This window comes from Sus scrofa, chromosome 9, assembly GCF_054392235.1.
Source record: "Sus scrofa isolate SSC_HxYL_T2T_F1_AM1 chromosome 9, Sscrofa_HxYL_maternal_Yorkshire_Landrace_v2.0, whole genome shotgun sequence".
NCBI classification, from domain to species: Eukaryota; Metazoa; Chordata; class Mammalia; order Artiodactyla; family Suidae; genus Sus; species Sus scrofa.
Genome location: NC_139391.1, coordinates 35947114 through 35972088, shown reverse-complemented (window position 1 = coordinate 35972088; position 24975 = coordinate 35947114). Strand labels below are relative to the sequence as shown.

The window sequence follows — 24975 nt, the reverse complement described above, 5'->3', positions numbered from 1 at the left end:
GTGTGTCTTTTTTTTGTCTTTACAGGGCCACACCTGCGGCACATGGAGGTTCCCCAAGCTTGGGGTCCAACTGGAGCTACAGCTGTCGGCCTACATCACAGCCACAGCAACGCCAGATCCGAGCCGCATCTGCGACCTACACCACAGCTCACCGCAACGCCAGATCCATAACCCACTGAGCGAGGCCAGGGATCGAACCCACAACCTCATGGTTCCCAGTCAGATTCGTTTCCGCTGCGCCAGGACGGGAACTCCATGGCCTACGCATTTTTAAAAGTAGCACAATATCTGACTGCATCCAGATACCACAACTTAGACTGAATGTTCCCCTATTATTAGCTATTTTACGCTGGCTCTAGTTTTGCTTTTATAAAAAAATTTCCCCAGTGAGCACCCCTACTGTGTCTATAACAATGTACACAATATTTGGTAAAAACCTTTCAAGTTTTTTTCCTTCAGTTCTAACACTTCTAAAAACTGCAAGACTTTGAATTTCACAATTTCTCACTAAATTATAAAAAAGTTTTAAAAATATTCACCAATATGCCTTCAAAAAACTATCAATTCGCCACATTTCAAACGAAAAAGTGCTTCGATAGAGGAACATTTTCAAGATATGACAGTCTTTGAAGTGATGGTAATCAGAGACTATTTCAAACTGCATTTTATATAGAAGTCATTTTGAAACCCAAGTTTCTATTTGTCGCTTAAAAATACATAAGCAAAACAATTATATTTAAAATACTGTTTCCCAAGCTATTTAGTTGGAAGGTTATCATACCTACGACTGGACCCTTCCTGGGCTTCAGTTTCACTGTTAAACAGTGGCTGGACTCCTATAGTTCACGGTGTGCAAAACTAAACGATGTATATCAATATTTTTAGGGCCTACCACGTGCAGGGTGCCCTTGGAAAACAATGGGATATTTAACGGGAGACGAAGCATGTGTTATGGGCCCACGCAAGGAAAAAAAACTTAACACATAAAAATACAAAAATATTCATTATGGGGAAAAAACTTTGTAAGCCTTCTCAGCACCTATCTGACCGCCTAGTAGAATCTCTATTTTCAATTGCAGTGGGGGAGGGGTGAGTTCTTGGAGCGGACCAGGCCTTTGAAGCGACTACAAAGGCCGTGGAGACCAGGCCATGGGCACACCCGGGAGTCGGCGCATCTACCACCTCGCTCCAGGATGGTCACAAGCGCGCATCGTCCCTGGCGTGGTGGTGGTGGTGGTGGAATGTCCCAACCCACCTCCCCCACAATTGCTTCCTCCGCCCTAAATACGAAAAACCTGTGGTACCAAGGCTGCCTTGGCGTCCCGTGCAAAGACGAACTGGCCAATGCGCTCCTTCTCCTCGGGCTGGATCGATCGCACCGCCAGCAGCCATTCGGCTCGGCTCGGCAGCCAAGTGCCACAGGAAAAGGCCCAGCGCACGCCCTCCATTGCTGGCACCAAGCAGACTCGTTTGGCGGGGAAAACCATACACCGCAAAGCTCGCCGCTACCTCGGGCTTGATGGCGCGGACGCTAGCGGCGCCCCACCCACTTCTTCCCCGCGCCTTGCGGAGGGAGCGGCGCGTCACGCTACGTCAGCGGCACGTTGCTCACCGAGAGCCCTCCTTTCCCCGCCCCCAACTCTGCTGCCTCCTCCCCTGGGAACGCAACGGAGACCCTCCTCTGCGTTCTGCGGCAACGCGTGACCGTCACGTGGGGCGGGGCTTCCGAGGGAGCGAAGGGAGGGACAAAGGCCTAGAGCGTATAGGATAGTTACGCCACTCACACTTGGAGAAGAGCTAACGGGACAGAGGTACAAGCCAATCGCAATCTGGCCTCTGGAGGCAGAGACTGGGGTGGAGACTTCGGAGACTGCAGTTGCAGGTGGGTGATCTCTGGGCTTCGAGGGAGGAGTGGGATGGTAGCACCTTATTCCTGGGGACCAGGATCAGCACCTATTAACCAAAGAGGAGAGGATTGGTTTCAGCGATCTCTGCCTCTCCTTGGTGTTCCGGGGCGGGAGAGGTTTCTGTGGCTGGAAGGGGATTGCATGGTGCCCCCTGGAGTTGTGTTTCCGGGAGCCCTGAGTTGCCTTTTTCCCCCCAACCTCCATTCCCTTAGGCCGAAGCCCTGCAGCTCACTTAGACACTTCCAACTCCTAGCAGTCCACCCTGAAACCGCCTTCGAAGGCTGGGGCCAAGACACTGCGTTGCTCCCAGTGCGGGGCGCTGACCCTGCCTGAAAAACTGTGTTAAGGCCGTAAAGTGACCCAGCTTGCTGTTTTTGCGGTTGCCAAGCCTGGGCTAGAGCCCTAGGGAGAAAACAGGATTCTGTTGTTGAGGCGCTAGTGGTTCCAGTTCTTCCATCAGAGGTGCTTGCCCTGAAAGCAGCAAAACCAAATTAGATAATTTCAGGAACCCTTCATAGTTACTCTGGCCTTTTCTCAGTTACCTGCTCGTGGTCAAAGATCCTTGTTGGGTTTTGGTCCAGGGAAAAGTTGATCTCTGCAGATGAATGTAAATGCCTAACTTTGTGGTAGATTAAATGCCACGCTGGGAAATGCAGCCGATTCCCTCCTTAGGCTGCCGGGAAATGTTAACTAAAGATCAGTAGTAGTAATTAACACAGTTAACTATTTGCAGATTGTTTGCATCCTCTTTAACGTGAGTTCTATTTTCATCTGTATTTATTTCTGTTAATTTTTCAATTATATCATGGGCCCCCTCCAATCATTTGCTAGTAAATGGGATTTGAACACACACAAACACAAATCCTCAAAGGGCGTAAAATGAGTTGCTGATTTGATATATCACATTAGCTAATACTAAAAGCCTATGTCAGGTGCTATATCTGCTTCCCATCTGCAGAGAAAATAAAACGTACGAAAAACTACAATAAAAATTATAGTAAGAAAAAAATGTGCATAAATACAATAAGAGAAATTGTAAAGATATGTAAAGTATAAAGTATCTACTGATACCCATATCAGCAAAGATTGTAATCATTTCTCCATTTTAAACTTTATGTATCTAAGCATCATATTAAAACTTTTCCATTCTTGTCTTTTTGAACTTTTACAATTTTGGTGTATTACTTTTATAAAGCATGTCTGTGTCCAATATCTCACATGTTCTATGCAGTAATTATTACTGATGGAGAAACTCAGATGAGAAAGAGAATTTGTGGAATTATTTAATCATCCTCTCTTTTACCATTCAACTAAGCTCTGTGTATTCAATCTGTAGAGCCTAATACAGGCAGGTAACGTAGTGGTTATTTGTACTTGTTCTCTCTACTCAGAATATTCTCCTGTCATCACATTTCTTGTTCCTCTTTGTCATCCAGGTCTCAGCCCAAATGTCATACCAAAGAGAATGTCCCTAAAGAACATATGTAAAAAGGTCACTCTTTCCACTCCCTCTCCCCCCAACCCTGAGCCTAGTATCCTGGTGGATACTCTATAGGTTTGTTTAATTTCATCCCCTTCCCTATCTACTTTTTAAATATTTATTTGTCCTTCAAAGCTTGGCTCAAGCCTTAGCTTTTCTAAAGGACTACTGCAGAGTACTTAAAAATATGTATACTGTCTATATAATTCATTTGGCAATGATTCTAGTGCTGCCTCATGATGTCTCTTCTTTGGACCTGAACATGTTCTTGCAAATTAGAACGTAAACTGCTTGAAGGGAAATTTCACATGTATCTTAACTTTTACAAATAGTATACTTCAGTAGATGTTTTTGAAGAACTTTTACAATAGATTTTTCTCTTTTCATGAGCTAATACTGATATTCTGACTACTTTTACTTCCCTCATTTTTTTCTTAAGGAAAGATAAAGTGTGCAGTTAATAACATGCCTAGCTATATACAATTAATCCGATAAATGTATTACAGTATTTTTTATTGTATTGGTTAGGGAGAGAAAGGACTAAAGTGGTAGAGGCTTAGCAAATTTGTGAGTAATAGTCATCTTGCCAGATCCTGATCTGTGGCTTCTTAGGATTCTGAGAGCCTTGTATTCTATTTCCAGTTCTACCATCAATGATCTGTGACTTTGGGTAAATCACATAACCTCTTCTAGGTATCAATTTCACTGGAAAAGCATCAAATGAGATCATCTCTAAGACTCAGTGATTTTTTTTTAAAGGTAATGTTCATTAGGTTTTTATTCCATTGCAAAATTTCCTTTCTGTGACTTCAGTAAATACCTTCATAATTCTACCAGTTACTGAAGGAAGAAAACTTGATTTCCCCATCTTTTAATTCCTATATCTGATCTAGCTCAAGGTTCTATTTGTTCTATCACAAAGTTCTATTCTAAAATAGAGCTAAAATCCATCTATTCTCTCCATCTCTAGTCTCTAGGCTAAACCACCATCATTGCTCCCTTGAAACACTGAGTAGTTTTCTATCTTGCAGAAGAAAAGGAAGTATTCTCTTCCTATGTCTGTCCTCCATGCCATAAGCACTCCTGAACCAACCTGTCTTCAGAGGTAAGTCTAGAAGTCCATACCCTTAATCACAGTGCTTGGTCCCCTTAATTATACTAAGAGATAGAAAACCTGAAAAATGTGGCACAGAAAAGAAGGGGAAACTAGTTAAAAATGTGAATACTTCTGAGAGGTTGCAAGAAGAGGAAAGAAAAGTTAGAATTTGACTGCAAGATGGTAGTGTGGTGACCTTGACATGAACAATTTTATTTATTTTCTATTGAAGTATATTGTTGATTTACAGCATTTTAGGTATTCAGCAGTGATTCGGTTATACATATAATATAAATATCTTTTTTCCAGAATCTTTTCATCACAGGTTATTAAAAGACATTGAATGTAGTTTCCTGTGCTATGCAATAGGTGAGGTCCTTGTCAGCTGTCTATTTTATATATAGTAGTGTGTATTTCTTAATCCCCAATTCTCAATTTATCTTTCTCCCTTTCCCCTTTGATAGCTATATATTTGTTTTCTTTCGTTTTTATGGCTGAATAACGTTCCATTGTGTGCGTGTGTGTGTGTGTGTGTGTGTGTGTGTAAATATGTATATACACCACATCTTCTTTATTCATTCATCTGTTGGTGGACATTTAGGTTTCTTCTATGTCTTGGCTATTGTAAAGCTGCTGTGAACATCAGGGTATATGTACATTTTCAAATTAGACTTTTCATCTTTTCTGGATATATGCCCAGGAGTGAAATTGCTGGATCATGTGGTAATTTTCCTTTTATTTTCTTTTAAGGCACTCCATACTGTTCTACATAGTCACTGCACCAATTTAAAATCCAACCAACTTTGTACGAGAGTTCCTTCTTCTCTGCACCCTTTCCAGCATTTATTATGTGTAGACTTTTTTTTTTTTTTTTGGCTGTTCCTGCAGCATGCAGAAGTTACCCAGCCAGGGATCTAATCTGAACCATAGCAAGTGACCCAAGCCACAGCAGTGATAATGCTGGATCCTTAATCCACTGAGCCACCTGGAACTCCTATTTGTAGATATTGTGATGATGGCCATTCTGACTGCTGTGAGATGATATCTCATTGTGGTTTTGAATTGCATTTCTCTAATAATTAGCGGTGCGGAGCATATTTCATGTGCCTGTTGGCCATCTTCATGTCTTCGGAGAAATATCTGTTTAGGTCTTCTGCCCATTTTTTATTGGGTTGTTTTGTTTTTTTGATATTGAGCTATATAAGCTGTTTATATATTTTGGAAATTAAGCCCTTAATGGTCACATCATTTACAGATATTTTCTGTCATTCTATAAGTTCTCTTTTCATTTTGTTTATGGTCTTCTTTGCTATGCAAAAGCTTTTAAGTTCAATTAGGTCCCATTTGTTTATTTTTGCCTTTGTTTCCATTACTCTAGGGGACAGTTCCAAAAAAGTATTGCTGTGGTTTATGTCAAAGAATGTTTTCCTCTAGGATTTTATAGTATTGGTCTTACATTTAGGTCTATAATCCATTTTGAGTTTACTTTTGTATATGGTGTCAGAGAATGTTCTGATTTCATTCTTTATATGTAGCTGTCCAGTTTTCCCAGCACCACTTACTGAAAAAATAGTCTTTTCTCCACTATGTATTCTTGCCTCCTTCATTGTGGATTAATTGACTTAAGTGCATGGGTTATTTCTGGGCTTTCTATCCTGATCTATGTGTCTGTTTTTGTGGTAATACTATACTGTTTTGATTATAGTATCTTTGTAGTATAGTCTGAAGTCATGGAATGTGATTCCTCCAACTTTGTTCTTCTTTATCAAGATCCTTCTGGCTGTTCAGGGCCTTTTGTGTTTCCATACAGATTTTAAAATGTTTTGTTTCAGTGACATGAACAGTTTTAATAGAATGAAAGAGAGGAACTTGATTATAGTGGGTTGAGATGATATTTAAGGGTGAAGTTATTACATACAGTTCTTTAAAGATAGTGCTTTCAATTTTGGGGAGGGAATAGAGAAATACGATGGTAGCTGGAAGAGAAAATATCAAAGAATAGATTTTTGTTTAATTTTTTGTTTAAAGATGGAAGATACTAAAATCTGTACATTGATAGAAAATGTTCAGGAGAGTGGAGAGATTGTGGATGTAGGAGAAGAGGTAGTTTGTATGTGTGTTCACCTGTCTGCAGTGTACTCCAGAGTGGAGAACCTTGTCTGTTATTTTTGACTATATGCTCAATATCTGGAATAGTGCTTATTACAGTAATAGTTACCTAAACTTTCTAATGCTTGTTGAATAAATGAATGGCTTGGACTCTATCTTACCTTCTTTGCATTCATTCTTCACATACCCACCAGAAAGATTATTTTTAAAAAATAAATCAGATCATGTCACTGTCCACTTCAGTCTTCCATAATAGTTGCACTTATAAAATGCCAGCTCCCTTTGGCCTGTGGGATCTTGCATGAGGTAACTCCAGCCTTCTTGCTCTCATTAGCTATACTCCAGCAATGCTGGCATTCTTTCACATCCTCACTGAAGGACCCTTTCCCACTTTAGGGTTTTAAACATGATTTCTCTCACCAGCCCCTTACCTTCTCATCATTCAGGTGTCAACTTAAATGATACCGTCTCAGAAAGACTCTCTCTGATATGGTAATAGATGAGGGCATGCTCTTGGGAGCCACACTGACTGGGTTTACACACCATCTCCCTGCTTACTTGCTGTTCATTATTATCTTCAGGGTTTTCTTACAAGATGCTGATAACTCATTCTTCACATTTTGATGCACATACACATCATTCTTCACATTTTGATGCACATACACATGTAATGACAAATGTGTCATGACTGCTGCCTGACAAAAGTGATTATAAAATATCTATCATTTTCAGATATGTTAAGCCTCATTCTCTGTCTATAAAATAAGGTCAATAGCAGTTATCTATGTTATAAGTTGTTTTAAAGATTTTTTTTTTTTTTTTGTCTTTTTAGGGCCACACCCATGGCATATGGAGCTTCCCAGGCTAGGGGTTGAATTGCTTTAGTTTAATATTCCACTTCTATCCAGGCATTTACGCTTTTTTGTCATTACTTAATGTCAAAGGTTTGGTTCTTAGGCTTGATTCTTTTATTAATTCAATTTTTAAAAAGTCACATTTAAATGGAAGATATTAAAAGAAAGAATGAGAAAATAGTTTTGAAAATTGATTTAATATTTTGGGCAGGAAGGTGCCTCATTGAAGCTGAGATGCATTCCTATAAAATACACACATGTTTTATTGCTACTAAAAAAGAAAAGCCATATGAGATATGACACAGCTTTTCATCACTTGGAATTTTTTTGTACTTTACGGAAAGTCCTTTTCTAAAAAAAATCATATCAACTGTGTACACACATTTAAAAAATAAGCAAAATTAATTAGCCGAGATGCTCACATTTAGAGTCTAACTCTTCTAATTCGCCTTCAACTCAGTCTCAGTGTCCATATTTTTCTACATAATATTGGTGTCAGTTATTAAGTGCTGTAGTGATGTATCATTTCTTAAATGAGCATCCATTATTATCTTTAGAGTTTTCTTCCAAGACAATGATAGAAATCCTTCACATTTTGATGCACATCAACATGTAACGACAAATATATTATGACTTCTATTCAACTGAAAGTGATTATAAGATACCTGTCTGTCAATTTCAGATATGCTAAGTGTGAAAAAAAGTCTTAAAATTAGTGAGATATGATATTGAATGTACAGAATAACCTGGCAGAAAAAAATTGCCTTACACATCTTTTATCAAAATTTAAGAATTGTTTAACAATTAATAATGTTATTGGTTAAGTGTATGCTACTATTGGTTTTAACCATTAATATTTGTATACCATTTGACAACATTAATTTAATATTGTTATATCATTTAAGCATCACAGCAGTAATTGACACATCCACTTTGCTCATGGGAAAGCCAAAGCCTCAAAGAGCCTCAGTAGGGATCACTAGGAAGTGATGGATCACTTAGAACCCTGTTCCTTCAGCTCTGAATCCCAAGTTCTCTGGTATTTGTAAAATACACTAAATAAGTAGAGAATTACTCAAACCAAATTTAAGAAATGAAAATTTCTGCTTCTTGAATTTGTCATTCTGTGTAGAGTATACATGGCAGAGTATCTTTTAACAACTTTATAAAAGTGAATAGTTATGTATGACTCTAATATATTTGAAAATACTTTAAAATTTCTAGTTAAGTTTGCTTTTTGTAACTATCTTTTATAGAAGTAAGAATTTCTTTATGCTTATATCATTAGGTTAACTTCTTATTCATGAACAGTGAGCTTCAATAAGCATATTTGGATTAGGTTTTTTGTTTTGTTTTATTTGGTCACATGTATGTTATATGGAAGTTCCCATGCCAGGGATCGAATCTGAGCTGCAGCTGTGACCTGTATACCACAGCTGTGGCAATGCCAGATCCTTTAACCCACTGTGCTGGGCTGAGGATTGAACCCTTGCCTCCACAGCTGCTGCAGTTGGATTCTTAACTCGCTGTGCCACAGCAGGAACTCCCTGGTTGGGTTTTTTTAATTGATAGTCTCAAGACCTATGTATGCCGCTATGCAAAAATACAGTTTTTATCCTTTGAAAATCTCAGGTTTGGGTACATTTTAGCTGTTTCATTTTACATTCAACTTACTTTTAAAAACCGAAGAACCACTTATACCAAAAATAAAAGAATGTTTTCTTTGAATTTTCTTAGTTTTTGAATAAGAACAAAACTGTAATATCAAAGTAATTTCTGATTTGAATTTATATATAATTGTCTTTTTAATGTTTACTTTGAAATAATTTCCTAATAGGAAGTTACAAAATAGTACAAGAAATCACATGTATCTATCCTTCACCCAATCACCCCATTGATCATCCTATATAATTATTGTCCAAATTCAAAAATCCGAATTTGGGAGTTCCCCGGTGGTCTAGTGGTTAGGATTTGGCACTTTCACTGCTGTTTGATTCCTGGTCTGGGAACAGAGATCCCATATTAAGCTGGATCTAAAACAAAAACAAAACAGAATTTGACATTGATAAGAGTGTGTGTATAATTCCGTGTCCTTTTATCACCTGTGTAGATAGATTCCTGTCACTATTGCCACAGTGAAGTTACAGATTAATATAGATCACTACACTGGAACGGTTTCCCTTGTGTGTATTCACCCCTCCCCCCACGCTTATACACCGCAGTTCTTAATCCCTGGAAACCACTAGTCTCTTTTCCATGTCTATAATTTTGTCATTTCAAGAATATCATAGGAAGGGAATCATATATGATCTTTTGAGATTGATTTCTTTCACTCATCATAGTACCTTTGTAACCTATCCAAGTTGTTGGGTGTATCAGTAGTTTGTTACTTTTTAATGGTGAGTTATAGTCGGTGGTATGAATGTACTGCAGTTTGTGTACTTATTCGTGTATTGAGCAACATTTTAGTTGTTTCCAGTTTTTGACTATGTAAATAAAGCTTCTGTGAAAAATCCTGGACACGTTTTTATGCCCACATAACTTTTTATTTCTGTAGGATAAATGCCCAGGTTTATGATTATTGGGCATATTGTATACGTTTAGCTTTGCCCCCCCCCCAGATTTATTGAGATATAATTGATATATAACATGGTAGTTTTGGTATACATCATCATGATTTGATTATATGTGTATATTGCTAAATGATTACAACAAGTAGTTAATATCTATCACCTACACTTATAGTTTTTTTCTTCTGATGAGAACTTGAAGGATCTGCTCTTTTAGTAACTTTCAGATATTTAGCACAGTATTTTATTTTATTTATTTTTTTGGTCTTTTTGCCTTTTCTATGGCCGCTTCCTGCGGCATATGGAGGTTCCCAGGCTGGGGTCTAATCTGAGCTGTAGCCACCAGCCTACGCCAGAGCCGCAGCAACACGGGATCCGAGCTGCGTCTGCCACCTACACCACAGCTCACGGCAACGCCAGATCCTTAACCCACTGAGCAAGGGCAGGGATCGAACCCTCAACCTCATGGTTCCTAGTCGGATTCGTTAACCACCATGCCACGACGGGAACTCCTAGCACAGTATTGTTAATTGTAGTCATCATGCTGTACATTACATTTCCAGAACTGATTTATTTTATAACTGGGAGTTTGTACATTTTGACTGCATTCACCCAGGCTCCCCCACACATACGCTCATCTCTAGCAGACACTAATTTTTTCTCCGTTTCTATGAGTTTGGTTTTTTAGATCCCACATATAAGTTACATCATACAGTATGAGAAAATTTTCAGGGAAAGCTTAGCATAATGCCCTCAAGGTCAATCCATGTTGTCAAGATTGGATTTTTTATGACTGAATAATGGCAAGATTCCTTTTTTATGACTGAATAATGTGTGTGTGTATCACATTTTATTTATTCATTTACCCATGGACATTTAAGTTATTTCCATGTGATAGTGATTTGATTTCTTTTGGATATATACCCAGAAGTTGAATTGCTGGATCATATGGTACATATCATAAGGACACATCATATGTCTTTAATTTTTTGAGGAACCTCCATGCTATTTTCTGTATTGTTTGTATCAGTTTACATTTACACCAAAAGTGTACAGAGATCTCTTTCCTTTTCTCCACCTCCACACCAGCACTTGGTTTTTTGTTGGTTTGTTTGTTTTCTGACAAGTGTGAGTTGATATATTGGGATTTTGATTACCATTTCCCTGGCAGTTAGTGATGTTGAGTACTTTTTCATGTACCTGTTGGCTATTTGAATATCTTTTTTTTTTTTAATGTCTATTAAGTCTTTGGCCCATTTTAAATTACATTATTTGGAGTTGTCTTGTGTTTGTTTTTGTTTTTTGGTATCAGATTGTGAGAGGATTTTTTTTTTTTTTTTTTTTTTTGCTTTTTAGGGCCACACCTGTGGCATATGGAGGTTCCCAGGCTAGAGGTCCAGTTCGAGCTACAGTTGGCAGCCTACACCACAGCCACAGCAACATCAAATCTGAGCCACATCTGTGACCTACACCACAGCTCACAGCAATGCCGGATCCTTAACCCACTGAGCAAGGCCAGGGATTGAACCTTCAACTTTATGGTCCTTAGCCAGATTTGTGTCCACTGTGCCATGATGGGAACTCTAAGTTGTGCGAGTTATTTATATATTTTGGATATTGACACCTTATCAGATGTATGGCTCGAGGATGTTTTCTCCCATTCTATAGGTTGCCTTTTCATTTCATTGATTGTTTTACTTACTGTACAGAAGCTTATTAGTTTTCTGTAGTCCCACTTGTTTGTTTTGGTTACTGGTGCTTTAGGTGTCATATCCAAAAAAAATTATTGATACTACCAATGTCAAGGACTTATTCCCTATTTATCTTACAGCAGTTTTATGGTATCAGGTCTTAACTCAAAGTTGATTAAAGACTTAAATTTATTTTTTTGTGGATATTGTGAAATCGGGATCTAGTGTCATTCTTTTGCATATGAATATCTAGTTTTCTCAACATCATTTATTGAAGAACTGTCTTTTTTCCATTGAGTTTGTGGCTTGTCAAATATTAATTAAATGTATATATGTGAATCTACTTCTGGGCTCTTGCTTCTTTCTCATCAGTGTATGTGTCTGTTTTTGTGCTAGTACGTTGCTGTTTTGATTACTATAGCTTTGTAATATAGTTTAAAATCTGGAAGTTATGTAACTCACTTTGTTCTTTATCAACATTGTTTCAGCTATTCAGGGTTTATGGTAGTTACATATGATTTATAGGATTGTTTTTTTCTGTTTTTTTTTGTTTGTTTGTTTGTTTTTTTTTGGTGAGAAATGCCCTGGAAATCTTGATCTGTATTGAATCTACAAATTGTTTTGTGTAGTACAGACATTTTAATAATATTAATTCTTTCAATCCATAACATGGGGTATCTTTCCATTTATTTGTGTCTTCTTCAATCCCTGTCATTAGTGTGTTGTAGTTTTCAGTGTGTAAGTTTTTCACCTACTTGGTTAAATTTATTCCTAAGCACCTTATTGTTATTGATGCTATTGTAAATGAGATTGTTTTCTTTCCTTTTTAGTTAATTCGTTGTTAGTATATAGAAATGTTGCTGATTTTTGTATATTGATGTTTTGTAGTCGATGCTGTAACTTTACTGAATTTATTTATTAGTGCTAACATTTTTTTGGTAGAGTCTTTAGAATTTCCTGTGAATGGAATCATGTTATCTGAAAAGATAATTTTACCTCTTCCTTTCTGAATATGATGCTTTTTATCTGCTTTTCTTGCCTGATGACTCTGACTAGAACTTCCATACTATGTGGTAATAAAGGTGAGAGTGGGTACTCTTATCCTGGACTGATATTAGAGGAAAAGCTTTCAGCCTTTTTTCTTTGAGTATGATGTTAGTTGTGGGTTTGTCATATATGGCCTTTATTCTATTGAGGTACTCTCCTTCTAGCCCAGCCCATTGAGAATTTTTATCATGAATGGATGTTGAATTTTCAAATATTTTTCCACATCTATTGAGATGGTTTTATAATTTTTATCTTTCTGTTGTGATGAACCACATCTATTGATTTGCATATGTTGAACCACTCTTGCATACCAGGGATGATTATGGGGTATGAGCCTTTTAATGTGAATTTGGTTTGCTGGTATTTTGTTGAGAATTTTCGTATCTGTATTCATCAGGGATATTGGTCTATAGTTTTCTTTTTTTGTGGTGGCCTTATTTGGCTTTCTTAGCACAGTACTACTGGCTTCATGAAATGTGTTTAGGAGTGTTCCCACTGCTTTGGGGGTTTTTTTGTTTTTGTTTTGTTTTGTTTTGTTTTTTGAAGAGTTTTAGAAGAATTGACCTTAACTCTTCTTTAAATGTTTGGCTAATTTCAACCATGAATCCATCTGGTTCTGAGCTTTTCTTCATTGCGAATTTTCTTCTGATTACTGATTCAATTGTCGAGAAATTAGACTGTTCAGAGTTTCAATTTCTTTATGAGTCAGACTTGGTAGTTTCTATATTTCTAGGAATTTATCCATTTCTTCTGGGTTATCCAATCTATTAGCATATAATTGTTCATAGAAGGTTCTTATGATCCTTTGTATTTTTGTGGTATCAGTTGTAATATCCCCTCTTTCATTTATAATTTTATTAATTTCTCAATCTCTAGTTCTCTGTCTTTCTTATGCTGGGCTAGTCAAGATAAAAGTTTGTCAATTTTATATGTTTTTTCAGAAAACTCTTTAGTTTTGTCATCCTGTCTTCTTTTTATTTATTCCCGTTCTAATCTTAATTACTTCCTTACGTCTGCTAACTTTGGGCTTATTTTGTTTTTCATTTTCTAGTTCCTTGAGGTGTAAAATTAAATTGTTTATTTGAAGTCTTTTTTTTTGATATATGCATATATTACTATAAAATTACCTCTTAGAACTGTTTTTGCTCCACCCTATAAGTGTTGGTATGTTTTATTTCCATTTTTACTTGTCTCAAGATACTTTTTCATTTTCTTTTAAATTTCTTCTCCAAACATTGGTTGTTTGGGTGTGTGTTGTTTAATTTCCATATATTTTCTAATTATCGAGGTTTCCTCCTGGTATTGTTTTATAATGTTGCTGTTCTGCTACTTTAAAATTTTTTCCTTGTCTGACTTTTGATAATGTAATTATAATGTGCCTCTGTAGCCCTTTTTGGGTACATCTGTTGGGGTACTCTGAGCCTCATGACTCTGGATGCCCTTTTCTCAGGTTTGGACAGTTTTAAGCTATTGCTTTAAAAATATTTTATGTCTCTTTTTTCCTTCTGGGATTTTCATAATGCAAATATTATTCTTTTGAAGATGTCCTATGGCTCTCATAGTCTTTTTTAACCCTTTTGCATTTTTTCCTCCCTCCAGCTGGGTAATTTCAAATGCCCTATCTTCTAGTTCACTGATTCCTTCTTCTATTTGACCAATTTTGATATTAAAGCTCTCCATTGAATTCTTTCGGCTAGTCATTGTATTCTTCAACTCTAAGATTTCTGGATTTTTTTCCTTTTTTGGCTGCCCCCCAGCATATAGAGTTCCTGGGCTAGCAATTGAATCCAAGCTGGAGTTGTGACTTATGCCATAGCTGTGGCAACACTGAATTCTTGGCCCACTGCACTGGGCCAGGATTGAACCTATGTCTCTGCCACTGCAGAGACCTTGTTGACCCTATTATGCCACAGTGGGAACTCCCTTTTTTTTTTTAATGGCTTTTGTTTCTTGGTTGAATCTCCTTTGTTGTTCATGCATTGTTTTTCTAATTTTATTTATCTGTAAGGAAGCTCACTACAATTCTTTGAGAGGATTATTCTGAAATTTGTACAGTTCAGAGATCTCCATTTCTTTAGGGTCAGTTATTGGAGTTTTATTGCTTTCCTTTGATGGTGTCATGTTGGCTCATCTCTCTGCTCCTTTGAAATTGTAAGCATGGCTGTAGGTTGGGCTGTGTAGCTTCCTGGTCTGGTTAGTTTTTCTGGTTGGACAAGTCTGGAAGCTGTAATCAGCCTCAGGACAGACTTTGAGTTTGCTTTGAATGTAACAACTTTTCCAGCTGGTATGGCTTTCTGGCCAAGGACCTGAATTTGGCAAAACTGCACACCAACTTCCTTGGTCAGACAGGGTCACTTCCTAGGTTTTGAAGATGGAAGAGTCAGTGGCTTGGCACTCTACAAGTGCTGCTGGGCTGCTCAGTTTCCCAGGTGCTCAGGCCAGATTTCCTGGTGGGTGCAGCTCTGGGGCTATGCTCCGCAATAGGTGGACCTAGGAATTAGCCTCCCTGCCTGAACCAGCAGCAACAGCAAAACAGGCTCAAACAAAGCCAAAAAGTCTCATTGTTTGGGGTCTTACATCAGGTAGAATCACACATTGAGTTCCTTAGCCAAATGAAATGACCATGTTGTAAACACAAATTAAAAGTTTTTTAAGAAACCACCAAAAATTTTCCACTAGTAGTGCATGAGTGATCCAGTGTCTCTGCATCCATTCAAATGTTTTGGTGTTACAACTATTTTTAATATTATATTAGTAACTCTAATAGGTAGTAATATTTCACTGCAATTTTAATTTTACATTTTCATGGTGGCATACCTCAGAGATTTAGGGAGATTGGATCTAGACCTCTTCAATAAAGCACATATTGCAACAAAGCAAGGCATATGGAGTTTTTGTTTACCTAGTGCATATAAAAGTTATATTTATACTGTCTGTTAAGTAAGTGTGCAATAGCACTGCTTTAAAAAACAATGTATATACCTTAATTTTAAAATACTTTGTTACTAAAAAATGCTGTTGTCTGATAGCATAGAGTTGCCACAGCTCTTCATAAATTCAATATCTGTGAATTGCAATAAAACAAGATGTGCTTTTAATGACTGATGATATTGAACATCTCATAATGTGCTTACTTGCCATCTCTATTTTCTCATTGATGAAACATTTTTTCATGCCCTTTGCTTACTTTTAATTGAATTATTATTATTATTATTTCTTACTGGTGAGTTTTGGAATTCTTTATATATTCCAGATATTAATCCTATTGGATTTCATTTCCAAGTATTTTCTCCCAGCTCATTTTTTGTCTTTTTCTTAACAGGGTCTGACATAGAGGAAAAATTTTTATTTTGGTAAAATTCAGTCAATGAATTTTTCCTCTGTTTTATAGATTCTATTTTTCATTGTTATATCTAAGAACTCATTGACTAACCCTCTGTCACAAAGATTTTCCTTTATAATTTTTTTTTGCAAAAGTTCTGTAGGTTAAAATTTTACATTTAAATTTATGATTCATCTTGAGTTAATTTTTGTATGAAGTGTGATGGTTAGATCAAGGTTATTTTATTTGTTTATTTATTTATTTTTGCCCGAGAATATCCATTTACTTCAATATCATTTGCTTTAGTACTCTCCATTGAATTGCATTTGAAATTTGGTCATAAAATCAGTTGACTTTATTTGAGTGGGGCTGTTTCCACTGATCTGTGTATCAGTCTCTTCACCAGTATCACACAGTCTTGATTACATAGCTATATACATCTTGAGTTTGGGTAAACTTGTTTTCAAAATTGTGTTCTGGATGTTTATTGAACTTTTTTTGGATGTCATTTTCATTCAGCTAATGACTCTGGGTGAATCTCTTTGTGTAGACTCTTTACTGGTTGTTCTAGGTACTGTATCACTTATTTTTATACATACATGCTGTTTTCCATATCTGCAGATTCCACATCTGCAGATTCAGAGGACTGACTGTGCTATGCCATTTTACATAAGAGACTTAAGCATCTGTGGATTTTGGAGTGATAGGGGAATGTCCTGGAACCAACCCTCAGAGGTTGCCTAGGGAAAACTATATATAATATATATGTGCAGGTATGTAATGTATACTTTGTGGTTGCTCATTGAAGCTTTTCTATTATGGTTGCCTTAAAATTCTTGGCATATAATTCTGACATCAGTGTCGTCTCACTATTGGTGTCTGTTGATTGTTTTTTTCTGATTTAATTTGATATAGACTTGGTTCTTGGATATACTGAATATTATGTTAAGACTCTAGATCTTATTTAAATCTTGTATTTTAGTGGATCTTTGTTGACACTTGTTGGGTTAAGGTTACTACCTCATTGCTGCCAGGTTGAGATGAAGTCCAGACTTTCCACCATACCTCTGCTGATTCCTAGGATGGGAGGGGCCTTTCTACTGCTGGACAGAATTGGAAGTTTAGGCACCCCTGTCTTGCATCCTCTGATATCAGTCTCAGCTTCAGATTATCCCCTGATAACAGTGGGCACTTTGTTATCTCTCCTTACTTGGTCTCCACTGACATCATGTGAGGATGGACTAGTTGCTGCTAATTGGTAAATAATTGGCCTTTGACTCTACTCTAGCAAGGAGAAGGATGAATGCCATGTTATTGCCAGGTGAGGGTAAATGTCCAGACTTCCCACATGCCACAGGATCACCACTGATGGGGGGTGGCTCACTTGTTACCACCTGGAAGAGATTAATGTCCTGACTTCCCACTCAGCCTTCACCAATACCACTTCAGGGGGATGTGAGGTGGAGAGCTAAGGCACCTGCTTACAGCCTGGCAAGTCTATCATGGCAGTTCTCCATTCCACTTTTGCTGACTTAGGTGGGATAGAGCCCAGTTTTTTTTATGGTTTTTGTCTGAACTTTCTGTTTTGCCAGGTTGCTCTCTTTCCTGATCCTTTGCCTAAAGAGATCAGGTTGAAGCTCTTTACGTATGTGCCGACTGGTGTTCAGTATTATCAGCTTCTTCAATATCTGGGATATATTAGGCAAAAAAATAAAACCCCAGAAACTCATTGAGGCAGAATAGTAACTCAGGTAGTCAGTGTAGGAGCATGGGCTTCGATGCATTCTTTGTTACGGGTATTGATTAACATTTCTGGCTTAAGGGCTCCAGGGAGTAACATCCCCGCAGGTCTTGTTTGCCATAGGGAGTGTACTTATGCCCAGATGGACATTAATCTCTAACCCTCAGTGACTCCGTTTACCAGAAGGAAAGGGCAAAGAAACCCTGAGACTTATAGGATGTTTCCACCCCTAAGACCCCTATTGGACAAGGACTGATATAGGTAATTGGGCAAGGCCAGTAGGAGAAAACCACATCTTCTGGACCCCATATTGGTACCCCCCCATCTTTACGGGATAAAAACCCCTATAAGACAAGAGGGGACTCTTCTACCCCCTCCCAGCCATCCTGGGAGCTATTTGCTCTCCTGGTAGTAAAGACTGCTTGCTTGCTGCCTGTGTGTTCACAAAGTTCATTCTTTGGCTGCATGAACAAGGACCCAGACTCCAGTAACATCTTTCTGGCATCATCACCACTGTCTTGTTCCTTGGGTCCCAACTTCACTAGTCAGTCTGCCTGTTTCTCTCCACTTTTCACAGTTTTCATACATTTGTGTATTCATATATTTATATATGTCCAGGGTTTTTAGTTGTACTAAACAGGAAAAAGTATGGCTACTATAACTTACTAAAGTAGAAGTCTCATTGTTTTTATAGGGGTGATATTTATAAGAATTAAATTAGGGAGTTAACCATGGTGGCATAGTAGTAATGAACCCGACTAGTATCCATGAGGATGTGGGTTCAATCCCTGGCCTTGTTCAGTGGGTTAAGGATCTGGCATTGCGGTGAGCTATGGTATAGGTTGCAGGTGTGGCTCAGATCCTGTGTATCTGTGGCTGTGGCCCATAGCTACAGCGCTGATTCGACACCTAGCCTAGGAACTTCCATATGCCATGGGTGCACCCCTAAAAAAAAAGGACAAAAAAAAATTAAATACTCTGTGAAACCCATGGCCCAGTGCCTGACACATGGTACTAGCTCTATAAATGTTGGCTTTTATTATTATCAAATATGTCTTTTTTATTCAGAATGATCTTAAATTGTCATGGTAACTTTTGGCCTGTACATCTATGGTTGGATTTTTTGAGCACTAAAATTACTTTCTGAGCTTACATTTGATATTAAAACCCAGGGTCAGAATAGCATTGAAAAGAGCATGGACATTGGGTGAAACAAGTATATTTCTACTGTCTTTGTGTCTTAAGCCTCATTATTTAATGCCAGCTTAAATTTCCCATTTTGAAAAAATTAACCTGTTAACAGAAATGGAAGTTTTACTGTATAGTATTGTTCTCTGACTTACTGGTTTAAAGGTCTGAAGAGATTTGCATTCATAGGAATATAAGTGTTTAATTTAGACTGTTGTATCATTATCAAAAATTTCCCTCCAAATCTTCCCTTTCTTCCCAGTATATTAACATCCTTAAATTTCTCCCAAATAAAAACAAATTTCCTTAGAATCTGCATGCTCCTCTAGTGACCACCTCACTGAACTTAAAAAAAAAAAAGTTTATACAAAATTTGATCATTATTTCCTTTTAAAACCACCGTAAATCTCAAAACAAAACAAAAAACCAAAACACTGTGACCTGGCCTCTCCCCATCCTACCCTCAAATCATCAGTGACATATTTTTGGTCCTTACTTAACCTTTCTCAGGTTTTGATGATAATATGGGTAACTACTTCATACTTGCAATTCCCTTCCTTTGGCTTCCACCATCTCTCCTAATTTTCCTCCATTTTTTTTTTCTGTTCTTTGTAAGTTCTTCCTCAACTGTAGAACTTTCACTTGTGTCTTTTATAGATTGTATTTTCCATTATATTTTCAGATTATCTAGACTTATCATTTGGCATGAAGCAGATGCTACGTAAATAATTCCTCAATTTAAACCGTCTGTCCCTTAAGGTTGGTTATCATTGGTGTTCCACCTTTGGCCCTCTTCTCTATTGATTCTGCTTATCTTCATGATTTTTATCAATTTCAGTGACTTTAGTTATCTTGTGAATCAATTTCCCCTTTCCCTTTCATATGTTTCCCAGCACCTTTTCTCTTTGATAAGCACTTATAATTGTTAATTAAGTAAAGTCTACATACAGAAATTTACTCAAGCCAAATTGATAAAATAGGACATTTCAGATTGTCTGCTTGACCATTCTACATAGAATAGACATGGCAGGCTTTAACTTTTAACCACTTTACAAAAGTGAATACTTGTGTGTAATGTTAATGTATTAGTTTAGTACTTGAACATTTCTAATAAAGCCAAATTATTTATATTGCTAGTCAGAGAAATAAAAATTACCATATAATATATCATTGGGTTCACTTCTCATCTAGGAACTATGAGCCTCAATATTTGACTTAATCAACACAAGTTCCAAATTATATACACACACACACACACACATATGTATGTATAACTTGGTATAAATTAGGTGTAAATTATATATACATACATATACAGTGATATTAAAAAGTATTGCAAACCATGTTGCTTTTATTCAGCATTATATAGGAGGTCTTAGCTACTACTATAGTACAAGAAAAAGGAAATAAAATTGACAACAAATAGGAAAGAAAAGCAAACCATTATTTATTAAATTGTGTGATTTTTATGCAGATAATGTGAAAGAATCAACAGATAATTATTTAGATTAATAAATATACTTATTGATTGCTTAGATTATTGCAATAGCTACATCTCAGCTTTTAACACAATAAAAAATTGTTTTCCATTGAAAAAAGAGTTTGGATTTTTTTAAATTTTATATTCTCATTACCAATGCCAGTGAACATGCATATCTGTCTCATAAGGTAGTAATCTCTATGAGAATAGAAGCCACATCATTGTTACTCACTGCTGTATTCTTAGCAGAATGATCTTTCTAAAATGTAAATCCAATGGTAAAATGCTACTCCTCCTTAAAGTTTTCTAAATATTCCTCATTACATATAGAATGAACCCCAAGCCCTCTTGGATGGTATGTAAGGCTTTGCATGAGCCATTATCTATTTATCACTTCAGCTTTTTTTTACCCTATCCCCTGTCTTCAACTTTGTATTTCTCCAAAAGGGAGGACAACATTTTAACATGTGCTTTGCTACAAGAAGAAAATGGATGGGAGGGGAGAGGGATGTGTCACGTATGTAAGTTTTTTGTACAACTTAAAATTGTGCTGTTGAACACAATTATTCATATTTAATTCCTTGAACTTTACCCCTTAATAATATACTTTTTATTCCAGTTAGCTCAATATTTATAAAATTTAAAAGGAATTTATTGCAAAATGTCATGAAAACATTTAGTATAAGGTTTGCTATTATGATTGCTCATAACGAGCATTTTTGTGTAATTGACCCTGAGAGGGCAAATTTTATATATGAAAAAGTTCATTAACACTCTGCTACATCAATGATTTGTTTTTTTTAATTCCAGTTATAAGAACAGACAGAATTGGCTATGGATAATCCAAATGATTGCAGTCAACAAAGCTCATGTAATGGAATTCCATCTGAGAAGAAAAACAACTTCATTGTGTCAGAAGATCATGGACAGAAAATCTTAAGTATATTACAGAATTTTAGAGAACAAAATGTGTTTTATGATTTCAAAATAATCATGAAAGATGAAATAATCCCATGTCATCGTTGTGTGTTAGCAGCATGCAGTGACTTTTTCAGGTACTTTACCTTGCCTCTTTGTCCCTCAGATATTTTGATGCTACTAATTCAGTTATTTTTAATGCCTTACTTAACTTTTCTCCCGCAGCATGGAACAGTAATTTTTAATACTTTAATACTTCAAAAAAGCTAATTAGAACCTAAATTATGATTTTTGAGTATGAAAATTTAGGACTATCCTTTTTAAAGCTCTGGTCTTCCCAGGCTGGCATTTCTCAAAGTTCTGTGGATCATTAGTTCCTTGAAATGGTCTGGAAAAAAAATTATTTTGATACAGGGTTAATTTTCTTTGGAGGCTCCCTGTACTGTATCATTCAGAAAAAGAGGAAAGGACAGATTGAGCAAAAATGAAAGCCAAGTTAAAGAAAATGAGTCTAAGAAGATAATACATTATAGTTATTTATTGTATCCATGGATTGTCCAGAAGAGAAGGATTCTAACCCAGAGAATTTTTCTTCATTTAGCCAAGATACTTCTACAGTAAGGAAAACTTCCTCTAGAAGCATTTCTGGAGAGCATCCAACTTATTCTGACTCTAGGCAGTCTTCTGAATATAATTTGGTTTCCCACGTGGATCATCCTATAGGGAATGTCCTAGTCATGACACTGTAAAAATGACAGCAGGTTTCTGATTTTCAGGTTTAGGGACAGACACATGACCTTAGTTCTGTGGTAGTTGTATCAAGGTAATACCATCCTGTGAGGCCTATCAGTCAGACAAACCTCTCTTGCTGACATTCTAACCTTTAGCCTTTCTATTCATACCGAAATAAACTCATATTATAATTGCAGTATTTTGCATTATGTTTACTTTTAGAAGCAATTTTTATTTTAATAGGGTTTAAGTCTCTAACAAATAAACTTGATAAAAAGAGTTTTTTATAAGATATAAAAACAGCTAAATGCAAGTTAATTTAAACTGGTCATAATCCTTAATTTAACTCCTATTTTACTACCAACATCTATTTAAACCCATACTCTTACTGCTCTAGAATAAATCCTACAGGCTGTACTTCATTCACCAAGTTCATTGGTATCTACTACTTGCCAAACACCTGTTTCTATTTGAATTTGGGAGCAGTGATTCAGTGCTGCATCATAGTTTACTGGAAACAGGGGGGCTTTTACTAGCTGTTTGCCTTATGTCTAGCCTATATGTCTTCATGTATTCTTTTCATTACTTCTTTCAGATAACCTAAGTTATTCTTCTTCAAATTCCACTGGGGCCCTAACTCTTCTTCTTCTTCTTCTTTTTTTTTTTGGCTTTTTTTAGGGCTGCACTTGCAACATATGGAGGTTCCCAGGCTAGGAGTCTAATCGGAGCTACAGCTGCCAGCCTACGCTGCAGCCACAGCAACACCAGATCTGAGTTGTGTCTGCGACCTACACCACAGCTCATGGCAACACAGGATCCTCAACCCACTGAGCGAGGCCAGGGATCAAATCTGCAACGTCATGGTTCCTAGTCGGATTTGTTTGCACTGCACCATGATGGGAATTCCTGGGGCCCTAACTCTTCTTAGGCTCTGCCACTCTCAGGTTTCACTAGTTTCTTCCCCCTTCTATTCTATTCCAGTTTTTCTTCCAAGTAACTCTTTTTTGCTCCCTTATCCTTCATATCACCTCTTCATCAGAGGAAGCTGTATAAGTATAATGGTTAAATACTTGGCCTCTTAATGCACATGTCCTAAATTGAAATCCCAACTCTACCACTTATTAGACTTGTGACCTTAAGTAAGTTATTTGGCCTCTTCAGGCTTCAGTTTCCTTATTTGTAAAAAAAATTAAGATAATAAAAATAGAATTTAACTCATAGAGTCATTACGAGGGCTGATTAAAATAATGTGTATGTAATGATTAAATCAATGCCCGCTACATTCAATTAATGTTAGCTGTAATTATCATTTCCAAACTTAGCAAAAAAAAAAAAAATTATATGGTATGAACATACCAGCTTATTTCCCCATAAAGTTTTCATGTTATGCTAACAAAATAAGATGTTTATATAAGCATTTGAATTGGCAGTCTTCTACTCTTCATGTTAAAGTTATTTAATAATTAAATGTATCTGCACATAATTTTTGTCCATAGCACTTTGTTCAGTTTACTCCTAGCTTTTTAGGGACTATTTTCAATTTTTGAAAATTAGCATTAAAACAGAATAATGTATTTTTTAAAAATTTGCACCTATTTTGAAGTAACATAAATGACAATTTTATAATGACCTAGATCCTTTAGTATATATAGTATTTTACTAAATGAGTATACAATTCACATAAATATGTACAGATGTAGATAGAAAACCTATATAATTTACACCGTTGTATAAGTCCACTACTTCATAATTTTCTGTTATGATCAAACTCACTGGAACATTAAAATATGAACTCACTGGAATATTGGGATATATAAAATAAAAAGAGCAGAACAGTACACAGTACATGATAAATGCCCTTTATTTTTGGAAAATGAAAATTATTATTTAAATGTAAAGTCATTGGAGACAAGATTTAAAGAAATCATGCATATCGTATAACCACTTTATAATAATGTGATAAATTTGAGATATAAGTTAACTAGATAATTTAAAGATGAGTAGGATAAAGTATAGAAATATATTACATGTAAATTAGAAATACATAGGATTTTAGAAAACATTTATTTTCGTAGGATAATAATAACTAATACTTGTCATCGATTTACTCAGTTATTCTTCTTCACAACTCAGTGAAATAGGTAATACTAATATCCCTACTATTTTATTTTATTTATTTTTTTTGTCTTTTTGCCTTTTCTAGGGCCGCTCCCGCGGCACATGGAGGTTCCCAGGCTAGGGGTCTAACTGGAGCTGTAGCCGCCAGCCTATGCCAGAGCCACAGCAACGCGGGATCTGAGCCGCGTCTGCAGCCTATACCACAGCTCACGGCAATGCTGGATCCTTAACCCACTGAGCAAGGCCAGGGATCGAAGCCGCAACCTCATGGTTCCTAGTTGGATTCGTTAACCACAGAGCCACGACGGGAACTCCTAATATCCCTACTTTTAGATGAAGAATTTGAAACACAATGAAGTTATTACCTCCTAAGGTCATTCAGTTAATAAATGGTATAGATAGCTTACCCAGGAAGCTGTGTTCTGGAGGCTATGTTCTTACTATTGCCCTAAAATCTGACTGTAGATATCTGGGGTTTTTTTTGTTTTGTTTTTTTTTAATTGTTGTTTTTTGTTTTGGCCAAGCCCACAGCATGTGGAAGTTCCCAGGCCAGGGATCAAACCCATACCATAGCAGTGACCAGAGGCGCTGAAGTGACAACACTGGATTCTTAACCTGCTGCACCACAAGGGAACAACCCAGACTATAGATATCTTAATAATTTACTGTAATTACATCACAGGTTAATGTTTCTAAGTTGATGTACATTATTAAAATACTCT

General features: G+C 36.7%; 2 protein-coding genes across 28 annotated transcripts in view; one reads left to right on the top strand and one right to left on the bottom strand.

Moving 5' to 3' along the window:
- Positions 1 to 24975, bottom strand: part of AASDHPPT (aminoadipate-semialdehyde dehydrogenase-phosphopantetheinyl transferase) — a 108206-nt gene that overhangs the window by 42469 nt on the left and 40762 nt on the right. For 5 of the 10 annotated variants that reach the window (XM_084975926.1, XM_084975927.1, XM_084975923.1 and 2 more), the window contains one exon: positions 1785 to 1953. Coding sequence is in view for 3 of the 10 variants with exons in the window: in XM_005667292.4 (XP_005667349.1) it covers positions 1305 to 1487 (183 nt within the window). In the remaining 7 variants the exon portion in view is untranslated. Of the gene's footprint in view, positions 1 to 781; positions 1534 to 1784; positions 1954 to 24975 lie in introns of those variants that run through there. The other 5 variants (XM_005667292.4, XM_003129822.6, XM_084975929.1 and 2 more) reach the window with 2 other exon arrangements.
- Positions 1707 to 24975, top strand: part of KBTBD3 (kelch repeat and BTB domain containing 3) — a 32975-nt gene continuing 9706 nt past the window's right edge. Inside the window, exons 1-5 of one of the 18 annotated variants that reach the window (XM_084975914.1) lie at positions 1842 to 3462; positions 4081 to 4146; positions 4419 to 4492; positions 19688 to 19764; positions 21296 to 21540. In XM_084975914.1, coding sequence (XP_084832040.1) covers positions 21320 to 21540 — 221 coding nt within the window. In that variant the 5' untranslated portion in view covers positions 1842 to 3462; positions 4081 to 4146; positions 4419 to 4492; positions 19688 to 19764; positions 21296 to 21319. Of the gene's footprint in view, positions 4147 to 4357; positions 4493 to 4797; positions 4853 to 16697; positions 16850 to 19687; positions 19765 to 21295; positions 21541 to 24975 lie in introns of those variants that run through there. The other 17 variants (XM_021062729.2, XM_084975917.1, XM_084975913.1 and 14 more) reach the window with 17 other exon arrangements.